Below are 25,026 nucleotides of genomic sequence, written 5' to 3'. Positions count from 1 at the left end.
AAAGTGCAGATGAGTCGAACCCCCGGGGACAATTTTACGGCAGGAATTTAAAAATTAAACCTCTACTTTCCTCCTGAAGGTTAGAGGTCGAAACGCCCCCGGTAAAGGGTGGCAGTGGGAGGTAAGTTGATCAGGAAGTGAGCATGATTGGTGTCCCATGGCTATACAACAGGCTATTAGCTAGCAGGGCGTCAAGGTGTCTTTTGGACGCCCTACAGTAAGAAAACAAGGAAATTGGAAGCCCTTCTTTTGCAGAGGACACCCAAAAGACACCTTGTTTCCCTGGTTATTACATACACATGAACACTGTGTTCCCCCCTCACACGCAAAATGAACCATTCCACATACAAGACAGTTGAACAGCATGTAAATTGATTGACATGCAACACTACCAGGTAATTGTTAATCCATAGAGCACATTGGGAAGCTCTGGTTCCCATTGCCCCCTCCCCCCATTTTTGGGTGCCCCCTCTATAAATCCTAGCTAAAAGCCTCCTATACAACATTGAAAATTAATGTGTGAAGCTCTCTCAACCAATAATATAGTTACAACAGAAGTCTTCTACAGTAAAACCTGTGGTAAATAGTTTAATTTTCCCAGTGAAAAAAGAAATCACATTACAGTAACAAACTTTGAAGGGTGTTCCAATGTCATTATATCACTTTGACTTTTTACAGCACTTGAATTGAAATACTACCTGTAGGTTAGTACAGGTAAAATTGAAGTTGTGCAGGTATTTATAACATACAAGTCTACCTCTACAAGTCCAGGAGCTGGGCTTATGTGTTATGTGAATTTACGCTTACGTTAGGTCCTGTGAAATGCTTAAAAAGAATTGAGAATTTGCGTTGTGTCTTAACTTTCTGCAGTTCAAACCACACTTTCTACAATCTACTTATCTTACAAAGTGACGTAGATATGCAAAAAGAATCATTTTATGCCCCCTTTTAGTCTAATAGACATAACAATCCCTTAGAAACACTCCATCTCAGATATGAGGTCAGCCAAGGCAATGGTCCTGAAGGAGCAAGTTTATAATCACCATGGAGATCTGTAACACCCAAATTCACCATCATGTCTCGTAATTGATTTGTTTAACATTGAACACTCTAACTTTAGAGATATGATCTACGTTTCAATTAACTAATCAATTTAAGTAGTAAGTAAGTGAAGTAGTCATCCTCATTTGAGGTGAAGCATGATGCTTTTTCAAGTAGCTGGTGGTAGTGCAATACGGCTTCGCGTTTTTGGCCAAGCACACCGGGTCACCCCTACTCTTCTCGATAAGTGTGTTGAGTTCTTTTACTGCCTAATCCTACCACTGATTCAAAAGTTTGATTCATACACAGCTGATAAGGTTAAGCAAGTTTGTATGTGACATTAGTAATCAAGAATATCTTTTATTCATGAAGGGTATACATAGAAGCATCACTCAAAATTAGAGCGATGACTGTACTAATCTAGCAGTAAAACATCATTCTATAGTACTAAGCGATGTATGACATATCATCATCATCATCATTATCAGTCGACGTGCTTTCGCTAAGACGGGGTTGTACCGCCCTTTTTACGGGGTGACATACCCTTTTGTTGGCAGTCATACAAGACGGGGATGCGCTAGTATGACATATAGCCCCTAGGCCTTCTAGTATATTCTAAATACCTTATCATTGAAAGACAGAAAATTGAAGTTGAGAAAAATGATAAGCTGATATGAAAAAATGGAAATGTTCAGAGGAATTTAAACTGATTCAGATCAGATGATGTCTCACACAACAGTTTCTGTTTTTAAAATATTAAAATATTAAAAAATATTAAATACATGGGCACAAACATATCGCAATTATAGTTGTTACATTTCTTGCAACTTTCCATGTGGAAAAGCTGTACTTGATGCCTAAATGACGCTCGAACTCGAAGGAGTTTTCAAGGTCATTTCAAGTACACCCATCACATATTCTAGGAACAGAACAGAGTGCATCTGATCAGCAATTTTACACGCCATGAGGCATGATGTAGAGATAATGGTGATTACTAATGTCACAGTATGAAGGATATCACATCCAAATGATCACACCATCTGTTGCCAAGAGATACATTTGTAATACAAAATACTGTAAACGCATCTAAGTTCATGTGGTTTTTATTTCGCGCTAAGGGGAAAATGGAGTGTTCGCCGTCGTTTAAAGTTTGCGGCAGTGCTATAGTCATACTCTGTATTGGACAAAAATGCTCGCGGTGGTTTTAAGCTCGCGGTAAAACGGTCGCCGCGAAAACAGCGAACACTAAACCACCGCAAACATTTCTGTATTTACAGTATACATGTATTTCCAGGAAGAATACCGGTACAAAACATTTTTGCTTCCACAATGTCTTATCCTTAATAATTCTTCAGTAGAAACTTACTACCAAGTTTCCGAAATGCATACATAATAGGTTTTAGCAAGTATCAAAACAAGCTCTTGTGAACGTTTTTCGAGTACAAAGGTGGCAGTTACAATATGTGATAAGTCATACGGGAGCAGTCTGATGTGACATGGCTCTATATTTGTTCACTTTCATCTGCCTTTCAAACTCCACGGGAGGTCTAACAACTGCGCTGATGTTGGGACTAGAAGGGTATCAGTAGGAATTCCCAAACATTATATATACTGTAAATGCATTTAAGTTCTCGTGGTTTTTATTTTGCGAAAAATGGGGTGTTTGCTGTGGTTTTAAGTTTGCGGCAGCGCTATAGTCACATACTGCTACAGTATTGGATAAAAATGTTTGCGGTGGTGTTAAGTTTTCGGTGAAACGGTCTTCGCAAAAACCGCGAACATAAAACCTCCGCAAACATTTCTGCATTTACAGTATACCTTTCATGGATGCCTCTTAACATCACATTTTCTGGTCCCCGACACAAAATTAGACACTTAACACAAACTCTAACCATTCACAAAGTCATACCCACCATGTTGAATTGAATCTCTGATTGGTATGTTGATGAGATATATTTTTCTGATAAATGGTATGTCATGTCTTTTTAAATATAGCCTACGTTCAGTATGGAAAAATGCTTGCACAAAGACCCTTCAAATATATACTGTCTGTCGTTCAGAGCTATTTTAGTTCCCAACCCAGCAAGGGGTCTGTATCAAAGTTACCTACTGTTAGATGGGAGAAAGGCATACTGTAAATGGAGTGTTTGCGGTGGATTTAAGTTCGCGGCAGCGCTATCGTCACATACTGCTTCAGTATTGTACAAAAATTTCTGCAGTGGCTTTAACTACAGGGCGACCATATTTTTGCATCATGGACATCACTAGTGTTGTTTGAACTAATCATGTATAAAATGAATAAACAAATTGACTTTCAAAATCCCATTTTTCAAACCCTATTATTGCTTGGGCTACCTTTAAGGGTGTTTTGACTATGGGCAGTATTTGGGACATTTAATTATTGCACTTTGGTCACCACTCCCATAACAATTATTCTCTCAGGTCACCTATACTACCTTCTCACAAATTCAATTGTCCTTGTTTATAGGACTACAGGCCACCTAATCATCTATGGTGAGCGCAATCATCCGGTAAGTGCAAATTACACCTACCAACGAGGTTCTAGCATGCTTTATATGTAAGAGGGCACGGGCCACTGGGAGAATATGTCGTAAAGTAACACGGTCTGTAATGTACGTGATTACCACCGGGCCCCAATCAAGGGCCAGTGGAGCAAAGCATATGTTGGGTGGTCTGTACTATTGGCTCTTGAAAGCTATTGGTCCAACAGTCTTTGACGGCTAACTGTAACTTGGCATATCGTCTGCTACATGTAGGTTGCATGTGATGATGTACGTTGTCTTCTTTTCACCGTTTAACAGCTTTTATCGTTAATGTAATATTTCAAAATCACCACTATCTTGAGGGGCATGTGGAACTGGCCATTAATTTCATAAGTCATAAATTCATTCCAAAAAATGATCTCTATTGACAGTCACTTTCGAAGTGTTTGCAAATTATCAGAACAATTTCTAAAACATGGTACTCTGGTATTTACTTTTTTGTACAAACATATATGAATATTTATAACAATTTATAATTATAAAGCAATAATTCGAAGATATTACAAATATCACTAAAAAACGTGTGGTGACTTGGAATGGACTCTACTGTACAAACTGTACAAGTCATGGTAACATCTTCTAACATAATTCCACCAGGGTACATAATTCTGCCACCCTGAAAAGATACGTCCAAACAGATCTCCAACCCAACGTTCCCCAGTATAATGCACTCCTGTATTGTAACAGACAGAAACGTTTAACATATATTATTATATCAGTATGCCATTTACGTTCATATTCTTGTAGTTATAGTTTTTCAGAAGAGAATAGACTAGTTTAGTATTCATTGTAAAATTATTGCCTTGTCATTGTTTCCATGCATTGTGCCATGTACAATTGTTGAGCAATAAAGTTCATTAATTCATTCATTCATTCATACCTGGGGGGACAGTACTTGAGATCTTTCAAACCCACTATTTTTCAAAGTGGCGGATTTATGTAACCCAGCGGATTAATGTAAATGGAGCTATATTGGTGACTGTGAAAAATGCACACCAGTCCTACACTGTGCTACATGTACTGTACATGAAAAAAAGAGGCAGCATGCGATTCATCATTGGATATAGGAGAGGATTTACGGGATTTGGGAGGGCCGGAAAATGAAAGAGAGGGGATTTTCAAGATAATTAACAAATGGCCCCTGTAATCCTAAAACTAAGACGAAAAGGAAGACCTATACATGGACCTTCTGATGTCTGGGTTCTGTCAAAGAAGTGTTAATGGCTTTTCTGTGAAAAAACGGGTCCTAGAAGAAGCTAGTTTTGATCCAAACAGATGAGGTGACGCTAGATGAAAGTAGTTCTGTTTGTTTGAACCTTCATTTATTCATGAGATGCTAGTTTGTCTGTGTTTTTTGAGAACTTGCAATGAATGGTGATGTAGACAATTGACCGAAACCAAGAAGCCTTGCCCAAACCTATCTTCATCATTCTTAGGGTCTGGTACTCATGTGGATCCTAGGGCCCGAGTTCGATCCTAGGGGTCGACTCCAGCTTAGACATGTTGTAAGGGATTGCATTCGTCATTTCGGATGGTGACGTAAAGCCGGCAGCCCCCTTGTATGAGGTAGCTTGGGGCATTAGCCTCAAGCATCAAACCTCTGCACGTAAAAGAACCCAACACACTTATCGAGAAGAGAAGGTGTGACCCTGTGTGCTTGGCCAAAAACGCTAGCCGTGGCGAAGCCGCATTGCACTACCACTAGCTACTTAAAAAAAGCATCATGCTTCACCTCAATATTGAGGATGACTGCTTTACCCTTACCAAGGTGGTTTTATTTTGCAGTAGTAGTGAAAAGGAAGTTTTCAGTATTCAAATTTGCAGCTAAAACAATTCTGTAGTATTATATACTAGTAACACATTGGAGATATATATTTGCCAAAACTGTGATAATAAAACCGCTGCAAAAGTTTCAATATCTAGAACACTACAAGAGCAATGCTGTGAAGAGGAGAGCAGTCCCTTACAAGAAACAGGCAGGCCAGGGACTTTGGGACTTTTCTGGGCGGGAAGGTGCTAACAACTTCCCACCTTGGACACAATAGGGGTAATGAGGCCTATAATACACCACCCCAGGAGGCAGTACAGGACTGGTCTGGAGACCATTTGTCATGTCTGGGTGGGACTGAGACTTGGAAAACAAGTAGATGGCTACTGTAATTCTTGTTTCTTTCACTGTAACTTTATGTTCACTGTTTTCATGGTCACCTCTCAGGGCTCGAAATTCAGTTTTGGGAATAGGTGCACTGGTGCACCCAACCTAAAAAATTGGGTGCACCAAAAGATTTTGGGGTGCACCACATAAAATAAAGTAGAATGTAACTATTGTAAGCAAAACCTAACGACAAACCTTACTGTTCCTCTTCATGCGTGTTTGGCATGCGATATCGGCACACAGTTTTGAAGCTTTCAACATTGAAATTAACTCAAATTCTAACATTGAAATCCCTTAAACAAGTACTACAACAAAGAATTTATTATTTTCTTACACTTAGATGTCAAGAATATGCTGTCTACTAGTGTGCAGTGATACCTTTACACATTAAACCGTACGAAAATATTTGGGTGCACCAGTGCACCCACAGTAAAAAATTAGGTGCACAGCTCCAAAATTGGGTGCACTGGGTGCACATGCACCCAGTATTTCGAGCCCTGCCTCTGTACCGTGAACTTACCATCACCATGAAAAACCTGTTGTGATTATTTATGATTCCTTCACACATCCGTTCCGTGAAGTGAAAATGTCCATTTTCCTTACACCATGAAATTTTGCTACCGTGAAGTTAAAGTGAATTACAGTATTAGAACAGCCAGCAAGCACGATCCCTTAGGGAGGAAATGGTTAATTAGGTTAGGGACAGGTTTTCATGGTCTGTATAGGGAAAAGTTGGTCAAGGGAAGAGCCTGCAAACTGAGTAGTGCTCTTGAAGTGTGGACAAATCGCAAGCAATTATAGGTAAGTTTATGGGACCTCCATTTAACGTCCTATCCGAGGGACGTCCCTAACCGAAGCTGGGTACTCATTCACACATGAGTGACGTGAGGAAAGTCGTGTAAAGTGCCTTTCCCAAGGGCACAACATCGGTGCATATCGGCGATTTCGAACCAGGGACCTCTCGGTTGTGGTCGAAACACCCTACCGATTGCGCCACACGATGCCACAATGATAGATATTTTAGAGATTGGAGGTCTGGCATCCAGGCTAAGTTCCCAGCACTTCAGAATATAAACTAAAAAGGTGTTGGCAGCCCGCTACATCTGGTAAATCTCACAGGGACGTCCTATTACCCACCCTGTAACATCACTGCCAGAGGCCCACCGGAGAAATCTGACAGGGAAGGCCTTCTGCACTTCCTAGGTGACAGTTTTTCTCAGGGATGTTCCATTTCTTCTGCTTAGTGGGTTCCAAAGCTACTGTTGCCTGTATACATGCCATTTTCAATCCATTATCAAAATGAGAGACATTTCAAGACTTCATAAATTAGGGACAATTTTTTTTTTTCTTTCTGCATCAACACCATCAGCAAGTTGCAGTTGTCAGGCAACAGAGGTCCTGGTAGACCAGGTAACGTTTGGATGGAGTGCGTTAAGAAAGACATCACATGTGTGTGGCCTCGCCTACTTAACTACTACATGGAAGGCAAAGGATTAGAAAGGATATTGTACTAGTACACCAGACATTTTGAACATTATATGATCCTACAACAATGATACCCATTGTTTACTTAATACATCAAAATATATAAAGTCCTTGCTTAATATATGTATTAATATACATTTGTAATGCTGAATTGGTCTAAACTAACAATGAAATTGCAACTTGACAGTGTAAGTAACTCTAACTGTACAATTATCATCTATTGTATTAACAGATGTGTATATACATAGTACAAAAACGTTCATCATAAGAACATACTGTAGACTACCATTAAAAAAACAGATGTACTATAAAAAGATGTTGGTTCAGTTTCCCCTCCTCCCCACCACCGCTCGGAGATTAGCATACCCCAGTCTTGTCAGGAGATTCTTTACTGTGCAAACTTCACACAGAGATGGCAACAGAACTTCATCCCTTAAGAAAATAAACTGCTGGCACATGGACAGAGGATGAAGGCCACAGAGTTTGGATCTAGAACAGGTTTACACAACTACAGGGGGTGAAGGTTGTCTCGCTGAGGTCTGGGCAACATGTGGATAGATAGAGAGATAGCATAGATAGAAAGGAAAGTAAAGGACAGTGATCTCGAACCAGTTTAGCTAAAATGAACTCAATGAACAGATGAGCTAATCTTCCACTGGTCGTGACAGAGACGACAGACGCTATGTACAGTATTTACAGGTTCATTGTACCGGGGGAAAATTCACCTTTATAGCTCTTTTCGACAAGCACAATGAACAGTGGACCACGGCTTAACGTCCCGTCCTAAGGACTGCGACCCTTTCCGGTAGCGTGCATGTCGGGTGAGCGACACAGCCGGGATCGAACCAGGGGCTTCTAGTTCCAGAAGCAAGATCGCTAACCACTGGACTACACACGCTACCACAGAAGAAGAACTCATTGCGCGACAATTGTATCTGGTACAATGTATGGCAACGTACGCACATCAAAGTCAAACGACTGCTAATAGTTAACAAATACAAAGAACTAGTCTAAGCTATGACTTACAGTAGAAATAATCTATAGAATAACGTACATGCTAACGCTCTAGAACAGTATATTGGTAACAGTATGCTGTGTCAGGAATGTATGATATTGTTTCGTTTTTGCACAGAGTTATATACAAATTTGCCTACATAGGTGGATATATGAACAGGGCATGACAATATCATAATATTAAATATATCTGTCCTAGTAGGGGAAGGGTGAACTGACTTTTAATCACGTAATAATCTAGCCTATAACTGTTTGTAATTCTGTATGCTATATCCCCGTTGTTTGTATGTATTGCCTATGTTTCCCATGGGTTATACATCCAATACAAAGCACTGAATAAATAAATCAAGAGCTACTCCACGCATTCAACATGTCATGCTGATCAAGTAATATCTACATCAAGGGTGTCATCTTAAAAACATTCAAACTAGAGTTTGTTTTGCGTGCTTTTGAAGCATGTCTGTGATCTGGGAGGTTATCACAGCTAAGGCAAAACTAGTTCTTTCTGACGGGAAGGAAAGCATGCACCAGGGACTTTGCAGGTTGAATAACTGCTTTTTCATCTTTTGAGACTTCCAACATCCCCGTAGCGCAAGCGGTAACGCAACCCCGCTGCTTTGCCATCTAGATCAAATTCCGTGGATCCTAGGGACCGAGTTCGGTCCTAGGGGTCAACTCCAGCTCGGACATGTTGTAAGGGATTGCATTCGTCATTTCGGATGGTGACGTAAAGCCGGTGGCCCCGTGTATGAGGGAGCTTCAGGCATTAGCCTCAAACATCAAATCTCTGCAACCCAACACACTTATCGAGAAGAGTAGGGGTGACCCGGTGTGCTTGGGCAAAAACGCGAGCCGTAGCGAAGCCGCATTGCACTACCACTAGCTACTTGAAAAAGCATCATGCTTCACCTCAAATGAGGATGCCTTGAAACGAAAATGAGACTTCCAATCATGGCATCAGATTTATTGAGTACATAAATCTCTCCCCAAGCATATGACATGCATGTCTCCTGCTGAAGGCTGGGTGATGGATAGATCGATTCAGAAGTCTGCGCAAATTTTCCAGACGCCACAAGTTGTACAGTAATACAGACAATCGGTCTCCATTGCCTGATAGATTAATCGTAACAAGTGCACACAGGGAGAACTTAGATCAAAATGCCTCTGGACATATTCAATGGTAGAGACGGATGTGTGCCCGCTAAACAGCTGTCATTTTCACATGAACGCCATTGTGAATTGCTCCTACTAATCACCACTTATTCTCATTAATAAACTTTAAGATAATTACGTCAAACATTATTATCTTATCAACAGTATTCAACATAGAGCCATTCCTTCACGTCCCTTTGTCTTTCATTTGCAAATTTAGAAAATAACGTTTTCTGCAACTTCTTTCGCAAATTGCTGGTTAATTAATAGGTGGGTACATGTACATTGTGTTTCTAGCCTGGCGTTCAAAGACATCAAAACTGGAAGTACCTCTGCAGTACTATAGAAAGCCACTAGGGGGCACTTTATCGAACCTGAGCTTCGTTTTCCTGACACCTACCCACGTACCAAATATCAATACAACCCATCCAAAGCCTCACAAGTTATACAGGCACACAGACACACAAATGGCAACGAAAACATACTATCTTCTTAGTTTTAATCTATAGGAGCTTCAGACAAGACTTTGATGCAATGGTATAGATTGACCTTTTGACTGTCTTAAGGAAGCTACAGAAACACAGACACACACCACTGACAGGGCTGTCACACATATGTATGGTCTGATCACTTGAGACCTTCCACATGGCAGTACAGATGAAAGTAGGTCATGCTCTTTGAATTGGATCAAAAATAAATGGAGCGTCTTCAAAAAGGTCATGTAATGAGAAAATAATGCACATCTGGGTGGATAATCATAGCATGCTCGTTGTCTATTGATCTGTCGTATATTTTGTCTTTTTCTGACCCAGTCTTGTGTACCTGCGACCTCGAGTCTGTCTGGAAGGAAGATTGTGTAAGACTAAGAGGGGACCTGCCAGATTGTTTGACAATGGTAGAGGGCTTTGCCCTGGTATGTGACAGCCACTATATACTAGTAGGAGAAAACAGAATGTTTGTATGTCTGCCGTAGATACTAGGACAAGGCTGAGATATCTCCACCTTTTGACAGTATACAACAAAATAATTCAAATAATGTACATACAAAATCCTATAATTGCTTTTCTAGCGTTGAAAAATTATGCAGTGTAGCGGTCCCTCCCCCTCCAGAAAAGTGGTTGCACCCATAGGGAAAGGGATCACCATGTAAATATCGGTCCAGCCTTGGTCATCTTCAAAGTCAAGGTCAACAACCAAGGCATCATTCAGCAATCAAATTATGCACGTTGTTTGAAAGCACCAAAGACAATGTCGCTCCACAACAGGCATTTGTCAAAATCCAAAGGGGCGAGTGCGCCGCTCCCGGGGTTCGAACCCGTGCCGATCACGATCCACACGGCTTGGGAATCCAACACGCTAACTACTAGGCTAAAGGTCCGGACCAGTTAGACTGGTCAATTAGTGGAGGTTGATCCCCACTGTCACACAGCCATGGTCAGTTTCAAAGTCAAGGTCAACAACCAAGACATCAATCAGCAATCAAATTCTGCACGTTGTTTGAAAGCACCAAAGACAATGTCGCTCCGCAACAGGCATGTACTAATTGGTTCGGAGCCATATGGGTGATGTCAGGAAGGTCTTCCCAAACTGTCTCCCCAACAGACTCTGGTCAACTTGATTTGGAAAGGAGCTTTCTACACTGGAATGCAAACTGGGAGGAAACACAAGGATACCTTAGAGGCTGTCCACCCATCTAGGGTTTACAAAACAGAAATTGCCTTCTTCCTGTGGTCTTGGTCAAGAGTTACTGTAAATTCAGAAATGTTCGCGAGGATTCAATTTCACGGTAGGGAGAAAATGGAGTGTTCGCAGTGATTTTGAGTTCGCCTAAACGATAGTAGCGCTACAGTCACACAATGGAATGGATTTTCGCAGTGGTTTTAAGTTCGCGGTGATGCATTCACCGCGAAAACCGTGAACATTAAACCACCGCAAACATTTCTGCATTTACAGTACCTTGGGGAAGATGACTAGTGATCAGGCCATGTTGATTTGATTATATGGATGACGTCCTCTGGGGACCCCAAAACAGATGCAAGTGCGAATAAAAAAAAAAGTTTGGCAAAAAAAGAAAAAGTTGCCTTCAGGAAGGATGAACAAATCTAAACACACAGAGTATGGTAATACAGAAAAAAAATATTCTTAGAGTAGAGTTTACAGTCTAGTAAGATGTTCTTCCAGATTATTATTTTTGTAAGAAACTTCCCAATCTGCCCAAGGAGGATTTCTTATCTTCCCTGCCCTTTTCTTAGAGTAGAGTAGAGTTTACAGTCAGCTAGGATGTTCTTCCAGACTTTTTTTTTTTTTTTAAAGAAAACTTCCCTATCTGCCCAAGGAGGATTTCTTATCTTCCCTGCCCTTTTCTCCGTAACTCCTTTCCGGCGTATCGCATCTCCAAAGAAGGTACTCTCTGAACTGTGGAGCACATGTCAAGGGAGTAAAATAGAATGTGCTGAGTGAAATGACTTCTCGAACCCTCCTGGGAGTGAAAAGTACTCTATATGTATGGGATAGAGACTAGGCCTGGCACTGCTGATGGGCCCAGGAAAATGCCATTTCCTAAACTGCGGCATTATCACTTACCGCCAAGGACTTTCCGATGGCAAGTGATTCTGTGACAGTCATCGGGAGAGAAAAGTTGGGCAGAGAATTACAAATTGAATCGTACAGGTGATATATTGTGTGAGACTGGCTGCATTCATGCCATTACTGCACAGGTAATCAATGTGGCATTTCTTTATTACAGATTCCGGGACAGCCGAATAGGATAAGACGCGATTTCTATCACTTTCCCACGGAGCTGCGTAACATAAAGACAGATCTAGAATACACGTTGTAAAAATATGCTTACAGAATGGCCGAACCATACTTTTTCCTTCTAAGGAACTCGGATAAAAAAGAATTGTAGTACAAAAGATCTGTATGTTAAATCTAGACTAAATCTAAGTACAATTCTATATAAAAAATAGAAACAGACCTTAAAATTCTAGATTGTTTTGTTGTCTTACACAGCCATAAAATTACAACTAAAATAAAGTACAATTTTATACCCATTTCATACAAACAATAGAAACAGACCAAAATTGGCAGTTGTTTTGTTGTCCTAGACAGCCATAAAATTACAACCAATTTCTACCTGTCAGAGCCATCTGACACCCATTGTTAAGTCTTTAAATTTGTCAATAACCTGGCAACTGGCTTCAGCGGTGGGAGTGGTAAGTTACCATAGTACAGCAGCATTAACTGGTGGGGAGTCATTCTTGGTTCACCACTGTTACAAAGCCTTTGGTACAGCCAGAAGCAAAGGGACCAAACCAGGAATAAGAAGAACAGAAGAAGGGGAAATATTACACTGAAAGTCCAAAAACTTCACCCAACCCATTCATGAGTTAAGCCCCCCTCTAACTGGACCGGCGGCACGCTGGCGGTGTCGCTGCGGCCGATCGAATTGACAAAGCACTCAATGAATTTCATTGACAAAAAACTTATCTTTTAAGCTCTGTCTTTTTGGTCATACTTGTACGTTTTGAATGATATTCCCATTATAAAGTCAAGGGAAACACAAATCCAGTTTAGGACACAGCGACGACGCCAGTGTGCCACGGGTCCAGTGAGGGGGGGGGGGGGGCTTTAACAGTCTTTCTCACCTTGCCTGTATAATTGCAGGACATTATCAACCTTGATCATGTCTTGCACCAGGATAGCAAGGCGGTCTTGTGGTTAGGGTTGATGACTTAGAATCTAAAGGTGCTAGGTTTTAATCCCAAACAGGCCTCAATTTTCTACCCTTGGGAAAGGCACTTTACACCTATTTTCTCACTCAACTCAGGTAAAAATGAGTACCTAGCTTCAGTTAGGGACGTCCTCTTGAATGTGATTGTCCAATGTTTGAGGAAATATATAAAGCCACACTTTGAGCACAAAACTGGTGTGTTTAATACCTTAAGGTAGATTACCAGTTATGTGCTACAAAAAAACATACAAACATCTCCTAATAGTTACAAATTCCCATCTTTCCAAGGCCAAGGATGTCTGCTACCTTTAACTTTCCAGGTGGCTACACTTTTTCACACATCCTGTACAGTAGCTTTTACTTGTCTCGTACCTTGGAATGCATCAGTTTTAAATCTGTCTTTAATTGCAAGATTTCGATCCAAGAATAAATATACTATCAACATTCCATAAGCTTGCTAATTTAAGTGCTTCACGGGTAATGCCAATGTCTTTGTTGCTTCTCCTTTTCAAGTAATATCCCTCTGCCAACCACTGTTGCAGAAAAAACATTTGTATGTCACATCATTTCAATAATGCATGTATCTCCACAATGGATATAATAAACTTCAAAATAGATTATCCTAATTCTAATCCAGGCTGTCAAATTACTGTTCCCTGCTCATAACACATGCACAATATCACATCAGCACCGAGTGCATTTGTGTAGATCATTGTTTCAATTATTCATCATTATTTGGAGTAGATCACCATAGCTATGTATCCTGGAAGTCGTCATGGCAGAGAGGCGTACATTCCTGTAAAGCTAGACCTTTGTTATCACAAGGTCCATCCCCCATGACTCATTCAGGCACACCTGTCCCGTAAATCGTTTCAAAACAAACTTAAAACCGATACAGAGATAAAGAATTCATGCTATTGTTGTCGTCTTTCCGGGACATTCAATCAATATTTCAAAGCCATCATGTAGAATCTACCAGCTCCTTTCCCCTCATTGTCAAGTATCATCAAACAACTAGAAATGTTCTTACTACAGAGGGGGCATGGATACAAGAACTGTACACCAGTATAGCCTAGATCTAAACAAAAGATCAGCTATTAAAGGCAACCAAAGCAATATTAGGACAAAAAAAATGGAAATAAAAAAATGCTGAAATCTTTTCGCTAGCGACATTTACTAACACTGTTTAGCATATTTCTGTAATAACTTCATACTTTGAGCATTTTAGAACCGTGCAAAAACGAGCCGTATGATGATCACCTTACTTTTGCGAGCCTACAAAAACCCCGGCAATGATTTTCAGTGAATTGTCACATCACAACGATTTCATATTTTTGCATCATGGACGTCGCTATACATTGTGATAGTGTTGTTTGAACTTATCATGTATAGAAATGACAAAATAGATTGACTTTCAACATCCGATTTTGGGGCGCTAATATTGCTTGGGTTTCCTTTAAAGGCTAAAGCAACAAAACTAGGGAACATTAATACTACTAGAAGATGGGGTGGGTGTGGTAGGTCCAAAAAAATATACAACCTCCAATAACAATTATCCAACTGGGAAGGAAGTACATGTCACATTTCAAATCCATTACTAAATTGGTCCTCATCATTTTCAACATAAAACCAATTCTCTCCAGAAAATGACACCTCATTAATTATACATGTGAGACAGGTAGACTGTTCTATTCATGAGAATAACGATGCAACACCCATAGCAAATTGATAACATATTGTATCCATAATCATATTACGCATGCCGCCTGTATACATGTATGTAGCGGAGTAAGAATGTTTTATTACCTGAGGTACGAAATAAGAGAAACAGATCTAGAGTACTGTAAAATGTCTTCTCTACTTGGCAAAGATGGACTCTAATTATAAGCAGAGCATCTTTTTTTTTTTAACTTACAAGAGATAGGGGCACACGGTCTTAAGCGGATTAAGGCCAGGTTTGGCATTGTGTCTAACAAGATGGAAATACACGCAACCCCACACAACTTGCTATGTAAGAAAAGACAGAGAGTTACATAAGTAGCTTTCAGTACTATATAAAATCATACTTATCTGCACCATCTGTATCATAATTAGCAATTACCACTGTCTTTAATGTTTTATCATCTTTCTAATGATTCATGTAATTTTTATGGTTTGAAAAAAAAGTATGTTGAGACATTCCACATTATCTCTATCCTTGCTCATAATCATATTTCATGTCATTTTTGGCATACTTTCATGCATCGAAATTCAATAATCATACAGCGGGGGCATGATCTTTTCGACAGAGCTCATCCTCAGATCAATTCTTATGTAGTCATGCTAGAACTGTGTACCTAAACAAATTTTAGGTACAGGTACAGGTACAGGTACACGGGTTTAGGTACAGGTCCGGACCTGAACCTGTATACCTAAACTACTTGTTCGGAAAATGCTAGATTTTCAATAAGGACAAAAGCATGTTTGAACTGTTAAAAACATAATATTTGATTGTGCTAGGTTTTATTTTTATGAAAACACGGATGAAAATTTGACTCCAGCCATGCAAATGTGTTTTCTGTGCTTTAGAGTGGCTTTAGAGCACTGCCACGGTAATTTCATAGCAATTTTATCTGTCAAAGTGGCCATCCCCTGAGTCAGGTCCAGTAGGATACAGCAGGGTCAAGTATTTAGAACCTGTACCTAATTGATTGTGCCCGGTACTGTATCGGTACACTGTACCGGTACACAGCTCTAAGTCATGCTCTTCTCTTTTGGGTTGTTGTGAAAAATAAGATTGGGGAGGCCAATATAATTACATCCCACCTTATATGGTCTTCCAGTTTGAAACATACTGAAGACGCAATGCCATGAACATTTGAAGTAAAGTGCTGTCTGAAGAAATAAAAAATCTATTATGAAAGAAATGAAATTACCAGAGTAAAGGAAATACGATAGCATCTGAATTTCAGTTGAGTTGAGAAAAAAATGTTTCTAGTCAAATTTTCATTTTTGTATGAAATGAGTGGAAATTGAAATCAAAATATCAAGTTGCTCATAAAAATTGAGATATTTCCGTCTCTAGAAGATATGTGCCATTACATTGTGCCAAATTTCAACTCATTTCAAACAAAAATGGAACTGCTTTCATACTAAAGGCATTTATTTCTGACGAATCCTCATATATGGGTGAGAGTTTAAATTCAGAATATCAGATATGTTTCTTTTCAAATAGAACAGAAAATGCCCCCCTCCCCCAATCCTTGAGACGCCACCTGCCACTGACATGTGAATAGATCATACTGCATGCAAGTTGCCTGAGGACACACACATTGTCTAACAGATTGCAAACGGCTTGACATGCTGACAGAAAACATTCAGATAACCCCATTGCTTCAGGCACCTCTGTATCCAACAGTGATAAAACATTAGAATAATACTTACAAGCACTTTATCCTTGCAAGAGTCAATACAAGTTACCAACAGATGTGAGATTGTAAGAATACGTGCAAGAAATATTGAGCTCGTGATTGTAATCATATTACATTACGACGATATCTACTAAAAAGGGTACTATTGGATTAAGTACCAGTGTTTCATCTTACTAGTTATCAGCTGATTTATACACAATATATATAGGACGAACCATTGTTGGGAATGACAATAGAATGGGCAGGGGTAGCCAAAATCCGTTTGGTTTTCCTGGATGCCAGGTCTCTTCATATTTTTATTACCAACGTTTTTCTTTTATTATAAATATTAAGAGCCATAGATATTCTTGACACTAAATATTTCATTAGTCGTAGCCTCAGGGTCCAGAGGCGCGGAAGGAGGAAATAGTATATGCGCTTGAGATGCTTAAGATACGAAGGCATACTATAGGTCATTTGCATACTTTGCTCCAGAATAGAGGTTTCCCTTAGGCTTGTCTGCCAGACAATTGAATTTGTGACCTGGAGTTTAAAGGTATTAATGGCAGAGGTGGTTACGACAAGAACGTCTTCGGTCGATAATTCCGGCGAATGAAATTTTTTGAGTCGGAGGTTGAAAATTCCAGTTGAGTGAAATTTTTTAACTTTGAGAACAATTCATTTCTCATTATGAACTTCTTGTCTCCTCATACTCCAAAGTTTGAAAGGTGTTTGACAAAAATTTGCATAACAAATACTGTAATTCTTCATTTCTTAACTGTAACTTAATTTTAGCTGATTTAACGGTCACTAGTCAACAGCTAAAATTTCATCATAGCACATATTTGATCACTAATATTTGAGACAGTAATAAATTTGTTCCCACCATTAAAATTACGTGCCGTGATCTACTCCATTTTCCCCCAAACGCTATATTTTCCTGCCGCTATATCAAAGCGTTTTACAGTACCCTCAAAGCCATTTGCAATAATGCCTACTTTGCAGCAAGTCGCTGACAGTTGGACGTTATCCGCCCATTCAACAGTTCAGAATTCCAATACACGAGATATCGGAAATGTGTCCCATCAAATTGGATATTATCACACTTCAATACACCGCCATTAAAAAGACACTGATTGCTTTGCATGACAATGGAGTCATTACACGTTTGAACGAGGAAACATAAAGCGGAGGTGGAAGGAAAGAATAGACACCTGCAGCTAAGAGGAAAGACTTATCATAATAAATACAGCAATTTGACGTGTTATAGACAGCCGGGCTTATTCTGGTATTGTGAGATATGAACAGGAAGTCTACATCCCAATAAGATATGCAAAAGAGAGTTTCAATTATCTTATCCGAATTTTATTTTCATCCTTAGGCCGCACCAATTTTATTTGTTGATTCTCAGATTTTTTCAGAAAAAAATTGGAGCAACAGGACGAAAAATAAAAAAATAAAAAATTTTTGCAAATAGTCTGGGGAGAAGATAAGGGTTTACATATTAAAGAATAAGAGGATTATTCAAGTTTCAGCTTTGTATGGCTCATTTTATGCAATGCACCCCTTTCTTTGATCTAAGTGCTATAATTACAGTAACACAATTTTGCCATGTAATATAATGTAATATTGATATTCAGAAATAGTTTTAACAACTGAAAATTTTTATGATAAAATGTGACCACACTTTTTAGGTATGTGCAGGCCTTTATAATCTATTTTGGTGGCTACCAAATTTTACAACTGAACAAGTAGTAAAATCGTGAGTAAAAATTTGTGAATGGGAATAGCGACCCAATTTTGCTGTTTTTTGGCAAAATGGGAAAAACAGGAGAGGCTATTCCTAGAAGCAACAACAAAATTGGTGTGGCCTTAAAGTAAGCAATATCCTTTTTATACAGCTGAATAAAAACAGAATCCATCTACTGCAAGTTTATGACATGTAGTTATTCAGTTACACTTGGTGAAAATCCCTAGCTGGATATAAAAAGAGTAAACGGCTGAAAAGGTTTGATTGAATATAAACCATATACTCGTATACTATACCATGATGGACACAGATGACATAGCCACAACTATGCTAGACTTTACAACCTAGAATCACTTGAAAATTAAATCACTACATACAGTCCCTATAGGCTACCCCAGTACGTAAAGCGATTTCGAATGAAGAGAGCAGTTTGAAAACATATTTCAATCTATCTACAGGCATGCCATGTGCCAAATGGTATCCTATGCTGATGTCAAAATGATATATACCTGGCTGTGAAACGTCTTTCCTATCTACGCTTGCAACAAGACGTCAGCTCTATAGGTGGTAACGCACTGCTAGCAGTGATAAAGCTTGAATTACCATTGCCAGGTGTGGGGTCTTGATTTATTGCCCAATATCGTTCCAAGCCTTTTCAGGAAACAAACGTTGCTGAGTCCATTGTGTAATAGTGAACGTCCTTGCCCTTATAGTTATAGCTATATTATAAGTGGAAATTTTAAAGAGATTTGATTTATTTATTTGGCTGAGAAAAAGTACAGCCAGGGCTACCCTACTAGCCGAAGGCTATTACAAAGGGTTAGCCCTGGGAATAGTATTCAAAATTCAATACAAATTTTCACAAAGCATGTATTACTGCAAGAGTGTTGTAAAAACTAGCAGCCACTGTCAGATATTTCAATATTTGTCATCCAGTTTTTATATCGGAGCTGGTGTGTTATGCCGAAGGGCGGTTATACTGGCTAACGTTATACAGATCTACACATGTATGTATACCTCCAAAAATGTTTGCAGTGGTTTTCAGTTCGCTGAGAAACGGTCACTGTGAAAACCGTGAACATAAAACCACTGCGAACATTTCTGCATTTACAGTATTATATAACAGCGGTGTAAAGAATAAGAAAGGTTACACTATGTTACGTAACAAGTAAAATGTAGTAGGTATATACGTCTAGACAACAGAGCAAGCACATATGTTTACACTGTCACAGAGATAACTTTCAATTCGATACTAAGTGTCTACCATACAGGTGGGCAACAGCCAGGTGATAATGTACTAGTAGTTTTCACTAGACACACAGGTGAGACAAAAGGCAGGTAAACCTTCTGTAGCGTTTTCTATTTGCACAGGTTTTCATTTCGTGCAGTAGTGTTTACATAACAGGCCCTGGACAATTACCTACATGTCAAACTATACTATGAAAACATATTTGTTTACAACTTCAAGGACTGCACTTAAACCGATCACAAATTTGAATTTTTACCACAAAAACATTGTTTCTACATTTTCTCAAGGATTTTATTTTCTCATTTATTCAGTCTTGTGTATCAAATTCTATTAGTTAACTAGGAAAGAAAATGCGGCCATATGGAGAGAATTTCAATTGAAGTCACTAAAACATTAATCGGCCTAGGTATGCCAAAAATAGCTACTAGTACTCACGCAACTGGATAAAATTTTGAAACAGTCAGACATTTCAGATAGCACCCGCTGTCTTTCGTCAGTGACTAAAGGAAGGAACTGAAAAACCAGGTTTTATACATTAAAGGAAACCCAAGCAATATTAGGGTCCGAAAAATCGGATTTTGAAAGTCAATTTACTTAGTCATTTCTAAACATGGTTAGTTAAAACAACAGTATCACAATGTATAGCAACGTCCATGATGCAAAAATTTGACGTTGTTGTGATGTGGGAACTCACTGAAAATCGTGGCTGGAGTTTTTGTATGCTCGTGAAACTATGGAGATCATCATATGGCACGATTTTGCACGTTTTTAAAATCCTAAAAGCATGAAGTTATGTGCTAAACAATGTTTGTAAATGTCACTACCATAAAGATTTCAGCATTTATTTATTTCCATTATTTTTTGCAATATTGCTTTGGTTGCCTTTAACCGGCCGAGCTTACTGAACTTCGTACACCCATAATTCTACACCCAGCCACTGCAATCCTGGCACTGACAGATGGTATGCAGGTTAAAAACCTTCCTAAGTGGATTCACTCTAGCAGTGTAAGGTAGCCTATTAACGTGGCATTTCTGGAAATGGGGCTAATTCAAACCACCTATGCTTTACTCGATCCAGGAAAAGTCAATTACAGTACACAATATAATGAAGGACACTTGCTCCTAACCTTGACACAAAAGTAAACATTTCTATTAACCATCCTGGCCATAGCCTGAACTTAATCAAGCTCCTGTAACGGCTTGCTGCCCTGTAACCACATAGTGAGGGGACAGAAATCCCCGGACAGCTGGAGTTTGCGTTATACAGACTATCCTTGCCGTATCAGCTCCGAAAATCATGACATTAATGAATAGCAAAGGGAGTAATTACTGTACTACAATTGAGTTATACATATCGACTACTGTCAAGATAGCGGCCATGATAAGTACAGTCCTGTCAGTCTTACATGCGGTTTGCTGGTAGTTAAGATGTTTGAAAAATGAATTCGTAGTAGTTCTTAGAATTGCCATTTGTTCTACTTGTCAACATTGTTAACTCGCACTATCCGTAGAGTATACCCTTTCTATGCATTGTTTCATGTTGCAATTAGCGCTAGGGCAAGAACTTGCAAATTAAACATTATTTTTAAAGACATACGGGTCAGAATATGCTGTGTAAATCGTGGAAAAAGCACTGATTATTTGAGTACCAACACTTACAGAAATGCTGGAGGAGGTAATATCACGCAGGCTGTCACTGCTATGAGATACAAATCATAAGTTTGCACAAATTGCCTGACTCTAGAAATGCAGGACAACTACCATTCTACCCATCCCTGCATTCAAAGTAGCCATAATCGCCACTGGGTTCTGACTCAGATAGGCGTTTGCATGCATAACACTTGAGGGTGATGACACTTCACTTGCCAGTATCTAGTTAGCAAAGAAAGATATGCAAGAGACTGCTCTGGGGCTATACGACCTTTGGCCTTGTTTCTGGACTGAATTTCTAAAGTAGCAAGGTGAAGTTCAAGAGTTTGTCAGAAAATCTATACCCGGCAGGCCTCACGCAAAAGGTTAACAATTTTGACATCAAGTTTGACCACAAGCAAAAGAAACGAGAAAAGAATACAACTTGCTTAAAATGTTGGCTTATACTAGGAAAAGTTTACACTGAGACATTTACTCTTCTTCAAACAACCATCCACTCTCCACAGTAAACTATACCTCGTATCCGACCAACATACTTACAGCACAAGATCTTCAAAAAGGAACGATTTCAAACTGCCAAAACCTAAAACAACAGCTGCAACAAAGTCTTTTCTCTACCGGTGCTCAAAATCATACAACGCTCTTCCATATCATATCAGAACATCTGTACCATCCACATTCAAAATACACATCAGAGACAGAGTAAAAATGGACACAAACATTATGATATGGTAGCAATTTGAAATTTGAAATTGATGTAAATATGTACATATCATGTAATGTTATGTTATGTGTATGTGTCCCAATGTAATCTGTATGTTCAGCATGATGTGACTCCAGGAAGAGTAGTGTAGTACACTCGTGTACTCACTAATGGAGTCCTTTTACCAATAAACCAATAAACCTACCCAATTTTTCCTTGTCCCTATGGTGTTATCCCAAGTTTTGCCAAGCCATGTACACAAAGCTTGGAGTGAAAAAATACTTCAGTCAGTTACACTTTCCGGTAACATTTCAAAAGAGCTGTGGAAATAAATTCGTAACAGTACAAGGAACTACGGTCTTGCCGGGTAAGTTTAAAAGGGTGTCACGTATACTTAGCATCACAAAACTCTCCGTGTGTGACCGATACTGAAAGGCTTCAATGTTGTTATGTTTTTAGGCACGTTTCAAGGGCAACGTACACACATCATAAACAATCACCACTTGGGCAAGCTAATTCTTCCTAGCTATTTAGTGAGAATAACTATGTCGCAGGATCAGCGAAAGGTCAAGAATACTCCGCAACAGTGGAGTAAGGACCCATACGCACTGCCGCTGGTAAATTGAGCTAACTGGGGGGTTATACAGGCCACAGCTGTGATAGGGAATCAATATTTCAACAAGGCATTGATATTTCCATGGCTTAATTTGTTCGTTGTACACAAGGACCACCAAGTGGGCTATAGGACATGGGACTAAGCTGGCGAAAATGGATGTTGACATGCTTGGAAAGAGGAAGGTATGTGAGATGATACACGTACGCTGTCACAGGGCTTCAAACTCAGATTCAATTATAGAATTTGATGCCTACAATGATGTATTCCAAGCTAAAAATGTATATCCGCCATGGCGTGTCCCTAGCCTCCCATTGTACAAGGGGGGGATTAAACAATCCAAACATAAATATACACGTGCCTTGTGTCGACATACCTTTGTGATAGATTTATGATTAGATTGTATAGATCTAAACAAAACTCTTTACCCCAGCCTGACAACCAGTCAGTGTAAACTGGACCCCTCTGTCTTTTACTGTTGGTGCTTTGGAAGGGATTAGACAATCATTAGCACCAGGTGGGGAACATTAAAACCCCATCATGATTTAAAGGCTTTTGTAGTGTTGATATAAGCTCTGCTAACCCATTTAGTGAGGGGAGGTATGTGGTGGGGGTCTGGAGTAGCCAAACCTTTGGCATTTAGCTCCGAACACACACACACTAATACTTGTAGACTGAGCCGCACACAAAACCGAGTGAGATCCAGTTTCCACGGCCATTATCCGAGTTCAACTCTGGCGTAGCTCGCAACCGTTAGACCAAAACAAACTTTATTCATGGTCATGACAAAAAGAGGCGGGACAGATCAGAAGAAATTCAAACAAGAGGGTGGCTAATAAAGCAGTAAAATTAAAGATGTGTTATTACAAATATACACTGACGTAAAAAGGGAGGGTCTACAGTTGTCATAGTATGAAAGGTACTAAGTAAAACTATAGTAGATGGGAAGTTGGATAATAAACTGGAAATTGGGTGCCAGCAGTTGTATTGAATAGAATAAAAGAAAAATAACGAAAGAAAGATGAGCATTTGATGTAAGACGTAAGCATCAATTTGTAGAATACTAAACTGAGATCTCCTAGACCTTTGATAACGAGAGACCTTGAAGTTCACTTCCTAATTTATCAAACTCAGACTATCAAATAGGGGCAGAGAGATTGTATTTCTTCTAGAGGTTACAGGTAGCGACCCAAAACATTGCATATTCATTCCAATCCTGTCTACAACTGAAAATCTAAATTTCCTATATCCTATACCAATAGCCCCAAACTACAACATTGCCCCAGATTTCAGCCTTTTCAAGCTGTGAAGATGCTCCTAGAGTAGAGTAGAGTTGCACTTTGCTCTACTCATTCCTTGAAAAACAGACAGTTTCTTTTATGTTGGCATTAGGGCATACATGTTAGACAGTATCACATTAGGTATGGCAGTCATCCTGTGGACAAAGGTAAACTGTGATAAGAGTGAATGAAAGAATATCTTATTTCCTATGCCCATTATTCTTCGTACCAGCTGTGAAGTCAGCCCAAAACACTCTGTATTCAGCTTCAGTACAAAAGGGGGCGTTATACTTTTAGGCTTGAGTTCGACTCTCAGTGAATATAATATATATATTTCTAACAGCTACTGTATGCTTTAACAATTCAAGAAAATATAGATATAACACCGATAAGATATGCTTCTTTTTCTTTAAAATGTCTACTTGTAACAAAAGATCTCTTGCTTGTACTTAAATTTAAGGTGTTGCCCAACCCACTTTTGGATTGCCGGTTTATCTGTATACTTACTACTAGACGGTGTATAAAATTGTACAAGCATTGCTGATGAGGATGACTCTTTGTACAAACCGTCACTGTCTCAGATCTAGCGTGCTGAGCATCCCTACTATCTAGTCTCAACGGACCGGCGGCGTAAAGCGAGCCGGAGGAATCGCAGCCTCACGCTGGGAGAGGTTACTCGGAGCAGCGGCGGTCGGGACACCGAACACCGCCGTGCGCACAGCGGCCGCCCGGACACCGCTCCCACCCGCTCCCTCAACGCCACGATTACGCCACTTTCTAGGAAAACGTGAGGCCGTGGTGTAAGCCAAACTTACCGTTCTGAGGCTGATCCGATCCGTTGGAAACATTGTTGGCGACGACGAGAGTTTGCTGCCCGCGAGCGACCACACTGCTCCCGTCCGTGGTAGCCATGTTGGACCACTGCACTGGACAGATTCGTAGGGGGGGACAGGATCTTCCACTCTACCGGGGTGCCTAAAAACAACTTCAACTCCGTTAAATTTAGTGATTCAGTAAAATTATCAACGATTACATTTATTCATAAGATATATTTAAGATGACAGCAATATTTGTAAAGACGTTGGCCATGTTGGTGCTTTCTTCTAACTCAGGGAGTAGAATTTTGGCTTCAATAGGTTAATGACAAGTTAAGGAGTTAGCAGAATATAACTAGTGTTGTCACCATATTGTTTATCAGTTATCGACTGTTTTTCAATATTCAACTTTACGTTTTGCTATTCTGACTAT

At 39.6% G+C, this 25,026-nt stretch overlaps 1 protein-coding gene across 1 annotated transcript in view; it reads right to left on the bottom strand.

The window, feature by feature from the left end:
• The window catches only part of LOC136442993 (zinc finger matrin-type protein 3-like), a 61,214-nt gene extending 36,503 nt beyond the window's left edge, over positions 1–24,711 (bottom strand). The window contains exon 1 of the mRNA XM_066440036.1: positions 24,594–24,711. Within this exon, the coding sequence (XP_066296133.1) occupies positions 24,594–24,690 (97 nt within the window). The 5' untranslated portion in view covers positions 24,691–24,711. The remainder of the gene's footprint in view (positions 1–24,593) is intronic.
• Positions 24,712–25,026: the final 315 nt, after the last annotated feature.

Source organism: Branchiostoma lanceolatum, chromosome 10 (assembly GCF_035083965.1).
Source record: "Branchiostoma lanceolatum isolate klBraLanc5 chromosome 10, klBraLanc5.hap2, whole genome shotgun sequence".
NCBI lineage: Eukaryota > Metazoa > Chordata > Leptocardii > Amphioxiformes > Branchiostomatidae > Branchiostoma > Branchiostoma lanceolatum.
This window is presented reverse-complemented; position numbering and strand designations above follow the sequence as displayed.